An 8,627-nucleotide genomic window follows, 5' to 3' on the forward strand; every position below is an offset into this window, starting at 1 on the left:
CGATCACACACAGGTCAAATTGGACTGTTGTTGTGTTTGAGATGTTTTAAACAATGGAATTTATTTCTTATAATAGGCTGTCATTTGTATTGTTAAATAAAATTGTGTTCGTACAAAAATCGTCGTGCATTATATTAGTTCGAGGTGTGTTTTTATGTTTTTTTCATGTATTACTTGGGTTGAAGTTTTTAACACTGATTCCTAAACATGAAAAAAAACCTTTAGACCATATTTGTATTAGGCGGTCTTGCTTTTAAGGTAGGATTTCGGGCTTGGGTTTACAAAATATACACTGTTTACATGAATGTGAATGTGCATAGAGCCAATTGTACTTTATTTTGATGCTCATTTTTATAACCCGTGCAATGTTAGAAACTTTTTTGAGCCTGTCACACAGAAGATGTACCGAAACTTGAAAAAGGTTTGTAAGCAAATAACACTTTTCAGCAAGGACTGAAGCTATAGACACATAACAAAGAAATGGCGTTAAAACAAGCTGCACCACAATGGCCAGAAAACAACAACACAAATTAATGCAGCACTGTGGCGTCATCTACCGGAACTTCACAGGGCATCAGATATTCGTTCGTCCTCCAAATACAACAAAAAAGCCCGAAAAGTACGTAGAGAACTAATTAAGGCTTTAAGACCGAAGCCATGAGTTAAAGTTTCATAGTTGTAAAGTTGAGACGAAGTTGATGAAGAACGATTACTCGAAAATGTAACGTTTGGTTCGTTAAAGGTTTCAAAGGGCTTGGTGCCAAGCAGTTCTATAAAGCAGTCCAGAAGCTCCCTGTAACAATTTTTTTGTTAAAATCTAATTGTATATATATATTTATATATGTATAGAAGCACTCAGCAAAGAAACACAACTATTAGGTTTTACAAAGTTTAAGGTTACTGATTATAAGCCACAAAATAATTAAATGGTAATGTTTAAATCAGAACAGATTTTTGTTTCTGTGCATAAAATTGCAAGCAAGCCGCGTTTAAATCATATGTATCTGTTCACTTTCTTACGTGGGTAAAAGGTTAACACAAATTTAGGTCTATGACTGAGATAGCCTTAATAGGGTTCAGGTCTTATTTAGAAGTTGCAGACAGTGCACACTGTTTCGACCTATAAGGTTTCATCAGTGCAGCTGGTGAGAAGAGATTGGCCGCATTGGCTAGTGTAGCTATCTAACGGCACTTTGTTCGGAGTAACAGGCTACAAAAAGCCTCACCTATTGTGTTCGATGCTACACATGGGCATAAACCACGGAGGAAACTCGCAAACAAGTGCGCACTGTCTGTAGCTTATCATTTTCTGGCTTGATGGTCTTAATTAGTTAAAAGAAACTCTCCGGTAATAACGTAAGCACAACTGAATCTTACAGAGATGAGGCGATGGACTCCGATTTATAAGCCGCCGATTCCTCCGCATAGCGGCGCTGAAGAGCTTTTTTGGCCAAGGCTTTCGCAGGAAACTCACACTGGCATAATTTAGAGAAGTCTTCAGCAAGTTGACCTGCTTCACCTGCAAAAACAAGGTTTGTGGGCAAAAGTTCACCGGAGAACTAGCCCAGTACCCACGTGTGTACAGAAATACTGCAAACATGTAAACAATTTGTTGTTGTGGCCTTTATCCTAGTTAGTCGTTTATACAACGTTCCGTTAAAGAATAGTGTTCTCGATATAAAACGAGGTTTAGATATTCTAAATTAAATTGAAGTAAGTTGAAAATTCAGTAAGTTTCAAAAAAATGATTTTGTGTTGATGACCAACAAGGATTATTTAGAGCAACGCGTATTTAACAGTTCTCTCTCGGTATTGTTGTTACTCACACTACTTTTTAAGGCTGTTTGCATAAAGTGGAAAACGAAATTGGGGCACAAACTCAAAAGTACAAGTCCGAAATCCGGTCTAAGTCCGAATGTCCCCGTATTGGGCCCGAAAGTTAGTGACTATAGCACAAATGAGGCTAAGTGTAAAGTCACGCCCTAATCCAGTCCGTTTTATTAAAATTTAAGCCCGAAACAAAAACGGTTACTGTGAATGTTTTTGGACAAACCCGTACTTTCAGTAAGAGAGGTAAAGAGTGTGCACTTGGCCGTTTTTCGTCGTCCGGGCGGCAGCTCTACTCCGATTTGTTGCAGCTTTTCGCGAAGGTATTGCGTTCCGTTCTTGGACTTAGCTTTGCGGAGGATCGGGCCAAGAAGTGAAATGTTCAGGCTTTCGGGCGTCAAAACCCGGCGAAGAATCTCACCCACAAGGACCTCGTGTCGTTTGCTTTGATTAGGCATGCTAGAAAAAAATAGTGTTATTAAACTTGCGACCCCATTGATACAAGCAAGACGTGCTTTCTCTTTTTTTTCTGTACTTTTCTAACTTCGATACAAATTCCAAAGTTGTAAGTTGGGATTGTTTTTTTGGGTCAAAAGTTATGTTTATTTGTGCTATAGTTTTACTTTCTTTGCGCAAAAGTACATGAGCTTTCTTTTTGCGCGTCCCACATATTTTTGTGCAGACCTTTAACAAATTGATTCGGACTTAAAACGATCTGTTTCGGCTAACCACACAACATGTACTCCTACATACAACTCATGGTTTAAACAAATTTCTTAGCGATAAAGTACAAGATCGCAAAACACCACACAACAATATATTCACCCTAATCGACCAGGAACAAGACAAAAAACATCTTTCGTCGAAATGTGAGGCGGAAGGCCCTTCGATATTACGTCATAACCCTGTGTGACGTCAGGCAAGATGGCGGTCTTGTTCTTGTATGACGTCACAATTCCGTTTCCTAAAAATAAAAAGAGGAAAAATCTAAAATAGTTTTAAAACTGAAAATTGTGAAAATATTCGCAAACGGTTTTTTAGAGAGAATTGAGAATCTTTATAATGAGCAATGAGTAGCCTTGTGTTTTGGGTTGTTTATTGTTGAAGGTGTCTCCGTTGCTACTGTAAGGAAACGGGGCCCAAAATATCTGTTTGTTTTTCTAAAGTGCAGGTTAAACTAAAGCCCAAGCAATTGGAAAATTGCAAGAGAAATTGGTCGCATTTAACGAGATTTCGTTTTTCCACTAACCGTTTAGACTGCGTTGCTAAGCAAGTTTTTATAAATGTGGATAACAGTGTAATGTGTTACAATTCCATCCACCAATAGCGCACCTGAGTAATTCTTTACACCAAAGTTGTTGACAAAACGTAGATTTCTAGATAACATCTGTACATTGTTTGGCATCGCAGAAGGATAAGCATAAGGGCGTTGAACAAATGGGGGATGTGGGTCGATTTCACTGTCTCCGAATCTTCTGGTTTCGGCCACACTTGTGCGATTTCCTGGTCTGTATTGATTTGTCGGCGAACTTGTGTTGAGCATGCTTCTTATGATATACCGTCGGGTCATAGGAAACGTTTCGTTTCGAATTTCCGGCTCGCTTTCCGGCGGAAGATTTTCAGGATCCCGAGAGGTTTCACAGGCTTGCGCTTGACCACTTGACTCATTCCATGCAGCGGACGACATTGGTCGGAAGTTGGCCCACGGGTTTGGGGGCCTCGAATTCCCGCTGTTGCTGTATTGAGAACACGTTGATGAACGACCGAGATCCGGAATAAGAAGCGTTTGTGTGAGATGGCAGTTTGATACTGTCTGGTCTTCAGGGTTGCGTTCACAGCCATCGTAAATAGCCCATTGTGAAAGAGCTGGCCCTGCGGGGGGATCTGCATTGCAAGGCTGCCAGCAAATTGGTCGCGTTTGGTAGGAACTTGATGTAACAATCGAAGTGGGAAGACTTCGGGGGGACGCGACGGCAGGTTGAGGAGACCTTGACCTCGAATGACCATCAGGTGGACAAAGCGGAATAAATCGGTTGTCACTGCAGCGAGCTTGTTTACCGTTGCACAGCACTTGATGACTTGATGTCGTATCGCTTCCATGTGCGCGTTTACGGTTGTTCTAAACAAGATACAATAAAGATAAAGGCAACTGTTTAGCCAGCACGGGCCAAAAAAGTAGTAATGTGAAGGCAGGTCGCAAAGTGTCTCATGCAATAACGTAAGAGTGCGGGCAAAATTAACTTAAATATTTAAACTGGTGTTTGTTTGATGTGAATATGTACATTTAACAAGTGCACAACAGTACTTGCTGGCTAAAACTTTAACATTGATCAGGTTTGGTTAGGATACAAAACCGCATGCTAAACTTCAACACAAAAAAAGACAAAAAAAAGACAAAAAAAATTGTCTTTGTACGTAACCATTCATATTCCCAGTTATAAACTAATAACTGTGGTACATAAAAGAGGTATAACGCATTAATTGCATCGGATGGATTGAGATCAAAATTAGAATTTTTTATGCGGTTGTGGGGTGTAGGTTACCCACCCTTCAGATTAAGTCTAATAAAAGTATTTTATTCTATTAAAAGTGATCGGACCCTAATGACACCGTAAAAGGTTTCGTAAACCCGCGACCAATTTTAAGTTTACACACAACGATATTTATAAAGCGCGATTTAAAATAATGTTTCAGCATTTTAAAATAGCATGAAACTTTTATAAAAACATTCTTTGTAGGCGACAAACTAAAATGCATTGTGACATCTGGACCCCATAGTGATGCAACAGAGGTCAATTGTCAGTGACAAACGATTTCCGATGTCGCAGCCCAGACACAAGAATTAAATTTTTGGTCCTGGACCAAACGTGGTTTGTATATTCTGCACCCTGTTTTGGTTGCTTGTGGTAATGAAAAAAGGACAAAAAATACCAAAACCTTCAAATTGGGTCTGCGTATAGTTTGAAAGTGTCGAGAAGGGCCCGCAAAGGAAAAAGGGTTGAGAACCACCTCCCTAAAGGTTGAGACTTCAGACATACTGTCTTAAACTTTCGTTGCTCCTTTGAGGCTGTTTATAGACTGTTTTATATAACATACACCCACACACATATGTAAACAGTCCAACCTTAAAAATCGCATGGAACGCAAGTACTTGGGATGGGCTAAAACCGCACGTCCGGCGATTGGCCAAACGGCTATTATGACGCTACACACGTGTATATGACGTAACAGACGATTAGCTGTTGTATTTTTAATTTCCATCACGAGTATTTTAACATAAAAAATGCTTGAAAGAACAATGATTGTTATACCTGGTTTATTGATGACGTTTGAATGGTGGCTTGACACGTCATCGCTGTTTGTTGAGGACTGATTTCGCAACGTTTCGTCACAAGCTTGCATGTCGTATTGGTATTTGACAAGGCTTGTGTTAAGAGGGCTAAAACAAACACCCAATAAAACACCACAAAGTAGAATACTATAAGAATATCTAAGTTTTTAAGAAAAAAGCTTAAAACGACATTATTAATTACTATACGTACTTACGACATTCCGTGTATTTTTGTGCTACCTTACTTATTCTTTTGAAAAGTTGGTGCTAAAAATTCTGAACAATCAAATGTTACTTCGACTTACGGAAGGAGCAGTTAATGGGGTTGGTTTGACCAGAATGATGAGATCTCTGTGTTGGGGGTGAATCCGATGAGAGGTGCGACATTGGTGTAACTTCCATTTGCGCTAAATTGGAAAAAAATGTTCACATTATATGAATTCAACTATTTAAAAAAGCTTTTCTTAACATATCGTATATTCAATGAATACACTGTTGCTGCCAGGCATAACGTATTAACAGAATTTTTAGCTCTTCCGGCAGTTTTTTATTGTAATATGCCAACGTTTCCAGGTCACAGCGTTTCTAGATCACTTAAACAACGTGCAACAAGGGATCGCATTTACCATGGAATTGCAAACTAACAACCGGCTTCCCTTTCTGGATGTGGAGGTATTACAGGCAACAGACGGGAGACTTTCCACGCAAGTGTACCACAAACCAACGAGCACCAGGCGCTATTTGCATTTCACGTCTCACCATCCTCTACACCACAAGAGAGCTGTGGTGAAATCGCTGACAGATCAGGCCCGAAGGTTGACCACAGAACCCGGAATGCTCCAAACCGAATTACGAAGGGTACACCAGGCCCTGCGGTTAAATGGCTACCCGAACTGGATCCTCCGTGACCGAAAAACCACGGGTGCTCGGAAAAAGGTTCAGTCCAAAGAGCGTACATTTGTTACCTTGCCATACATTCCTAGGTTAACAGACGTAATACGTCGCATGTTAATCGACTTTGGGGTCTCAGTAGGGATTAAACCAGTCAACACCCTACGTCAGATGCTGTCGCACCCCAAAGATCCCATTGATACAAACGCAGCAAGGGGTGTGGTGTACGCGATCCCATGTCAACAGTGCAAGGAGATTTACATTGGCGAGACGGGAAGATCTCTGAATACGCGCCGTAAAGAACACGAGAGGGATGTAGCCAAGAAAGATGCTAAAAAATCGGCATTAGCACAACATGCTACTACCCTCGGTCACACCATAAACTTCTCTGCTGCCCAGGTGTTAGCTAGAGAAACCGATTTTCACAAGCGAGGTTTCCTGGAGTCGTGGAACATACATTCTCACACCAACACGATGAACGTTAAAACGGACGTTCTAATGCCGATAACTTATCGGTCGCTTTTGCACCATTGAGCCAGGTGTTATCACACGACCATTGGTGCGAACTGCGTTATTTCTATCGCCTTTTTTGTGTGTGTTTCGCCGCCCTTTTCGCTTTATAATAACTTGTGTTTGCATTGTATGTCATTACCCTGATGAAGGTGTTTCGTATGGGACATCGAAACGTTGGCATATTACAATAAAAAACTGCCGGAAGAGCTAAAAATTCTGTTAATATCGTATATTCTACTATTCGAAGAATGCGACCACTTAAAAACATAACATTACGATTCAAATTCTAAAACCAGAGTTTCAAAACAAGGGGTGAATTTCCCCCAAGAGTCAAAATATAAGAATATATTATTTTACTTCATTCTTCTGGCTTTCATAATATTAGTAACATACTGTTAACAAGGTAACAAGTAAGGAATATACTAAGAGGCTGTGTTTATGTGAGTTTGTAGGGGTAATTTAATTTTATCTTCAAAACTGGCTAAAATGAACGAGACAAAAGAGGTTGAGAACCTATGTTACATTCGTACTTTAAACCTAAAAAAAAGAATCACCTTGCTCTTTGTTTGGTGGATAAAAACTATGTCAAATCTTATGTTCAAAGTTCAAACATTAGGTCATTCGTCAACAGATTTCTATTTGAATAAGATAATATTGATGCTCTTAATGCATAGTATATACATATCACAATCTTTGGAACAAATGACTTGTTTCTAATTCACTTAACCATGGTTCAAAAAAATCAAGAAATTACTAACCGGATTTTTCAGCAAAAATATTGCCGGAACAAAATCGTTCATTTTGGTTCGAATTTGCAGATAAACCTCGGACAGCTTCGATCACGTGAGGGGGCGCTTCGTCATACTTGACTGACGACAGAGTTTGATAACTCTTTTCCTCAAACGAGTCATCTTCATCATTCGATTCCAAGTCAGTTTCTCCTTCGCAAATCACTCTTCCCGATTGTGATGTCAATAATTGGCCATTGTCTTTGCTGGTGTTATCCGCGATGTTGTTGTTTTCATCCATTCCTCTGTGTTTTATTCTTAAGTGGATATCCTATTTTTTCGCCTACCATGTTAATTAAACGCACGCCTTTTATGACTATACAGTAATGTACGCTGTAACTAATAGTTTGAATTGCAATTTTAAGCTTTTTCATTTCTTTTTTGTTGCTATTTGTTTTGGATATCACACACACTATTGGGTTAAAATGTACATGTCTTAACGCTGCCCTATTTCAGGCTTTATTAACGTTTACATTCTACTTACTATATGCGACTGATCTTTATACTGATTTTATCTACTGACTTGTGGATATATAATCTACTACAAACAGTTATTCCCATTATTTTTGCCTAAATTTATTCAAAATCTTGGTACCGCAATAACTAGCCTAAAAATACTCTAGAACAGTGGTTCTCAAACGTTTTTATTGTCGGGGCCAAATGGTATTTTTTTAAGTGTGTAGGGAGCCGCAAAAAAACGAAACCTTGAGAAAATCACTGAAGATTATTACTTTGAAAGCTAAAATAGCAATGTTTGGTGGTTTTCTGAGGTCTGGTGCGAGCCGCAGAATAGGTAGTTGGGAGCCGCATGCGGCCCCAAAAACCGAGTTTAAGAACCACTGCTCTAGAAACTATAGTATAGTATAGTTAATCATATCAATCGTATCTTTATTCATAGTGTCACAAATTTGTTACATAGGCCTTTAGGCACCAGCACCACTAATGCACATAGGCAAGTTTAAATTAATCTAAACCTTTCATCGGCGAACACATTTGATTTTTTAAAACAAAAATAAACTTTCCTTTAGCTATGTCGTACCCACTACGCGTACGGTCTCCATTTTACAAACCTATACTCTCCTATATATTCAATTCTCTTGCCTATCATTGTGCTTACAACTACATTGCTGGACACATTGCCTTACTACTGTAAGCGCCGTTAGCATTTGAATGGTTCGAAGTGCCAACAGTTCCTTGCAAGAAACCTGAAGCGTGTTTTACTCAGCAATCCCGTCCTATTACGTCATAATTGCATGGAATTCTTGCCTCAAGGATTC

General features: G+C 39.4%; 2 protein-coding genes across 3 annotated transcripts; one reads left to right on the top strand and one right to left on the bottom strand.

Annotated features, from left to right (window-relative positions):
• Positions 1 to 406: 406 nt before the first annotated feature.
• Positions 407 to 7,591, bottom strand: LOC145229322 (uncharacterized). Its single transcript, XM_080094642.1, has 8 exons — positions 7,321 to 7,591; positions 5,464 to 5,565; positions 5,139 to 5,266; positions 3,160 to 3,946; positions 2,653 to 2,791; positions 2,060 to 2,286; positions 1,378 to 1,519; positions 407 to 793 (listed from the first exon to the last, which is right to left on the bottom strand). The coding sequence occupies exons 1-8, from the start codon at positions 7,589 to 7,591 to the stop codon at positions 565 to 567; spliced, it is 2,025 nt and encodes a 674-aa protein (XP_079950768.1). The 3' UTR covers positions 407 to 564.
• On the top strand, positions 5,734 to 8,171 carry LOC145229325 (uncharacterized). 2 transcript variants are annotated; one of them, XM_080094646.1, is made up of 2 exons: positions 5,734 to 7,002; positions 7,381 to 8,171. In XM_080094646.1, exon 1 carries the CDS (start codon positions 5,786 to 5,788, stop codon positions 6,581 to 6,583), a length of 798 nt encoding a protein of 265 aa, XP_079950772.1. In that variant the 5' UTR covers positions 5,734 to 5,785; the 3' UTR covers positions 6,584 to 7,002; positions 7,381 to 8,171. The 2 variants fall into 2 exon arrangements, with proteins under 2 accessions (XP_079950772.1, XP_079950771.1); XM_080094645.1 differs by having other exon boundaries at positions 5,734 to 6,965.
• The last annotated feature ends 456 nt before the right edge of the window (positions 8,172 to 8,627 follow it).

This window comes from Phallusia mammillata, chromosome 5 (assembly GCF_965637545.1).
Source record: "Phallusia mammillata chromosome 5, kaPhaMamm4.hap1.1, whole genome shotgun sequence".
NCBI classification, from domain to species: Eukaryota; Metazoa; Chordata; class Ascidiacea; order Phlebobranchia; family Ascidiidae; genus Phallusia; species Phallusia mammillata.

Coding starts and splice junctions, on each gene's coding strand:
- LOC145229325 (XM_080094646.1), top strand. CDS start 5,786: ATGGAATTGCAAACTAACAACCGGCTTCCCTTTCTGGATGTGGAGGTA.
- LOC145229322 (XM_080094642.1), bottom strand. CDS start 7,591: ATGGATGAAAACAACAACATCGCGGATAACACCAGCAAAGACAATGGC. Junction 3,947..5,138: donor AAACGTCATCAATAAACCAG/GTATAACAATCA, acceptor TATCTTGTTTAG/AACAACCGTAAACGCGCACA. Junction 794..1,377: donor GAGTCCATCGCCTCATCTCT/GTAAGATTCAGT, acceptor AAATTGTTACAG/GGAGCTTCTGGACTGCTTTA.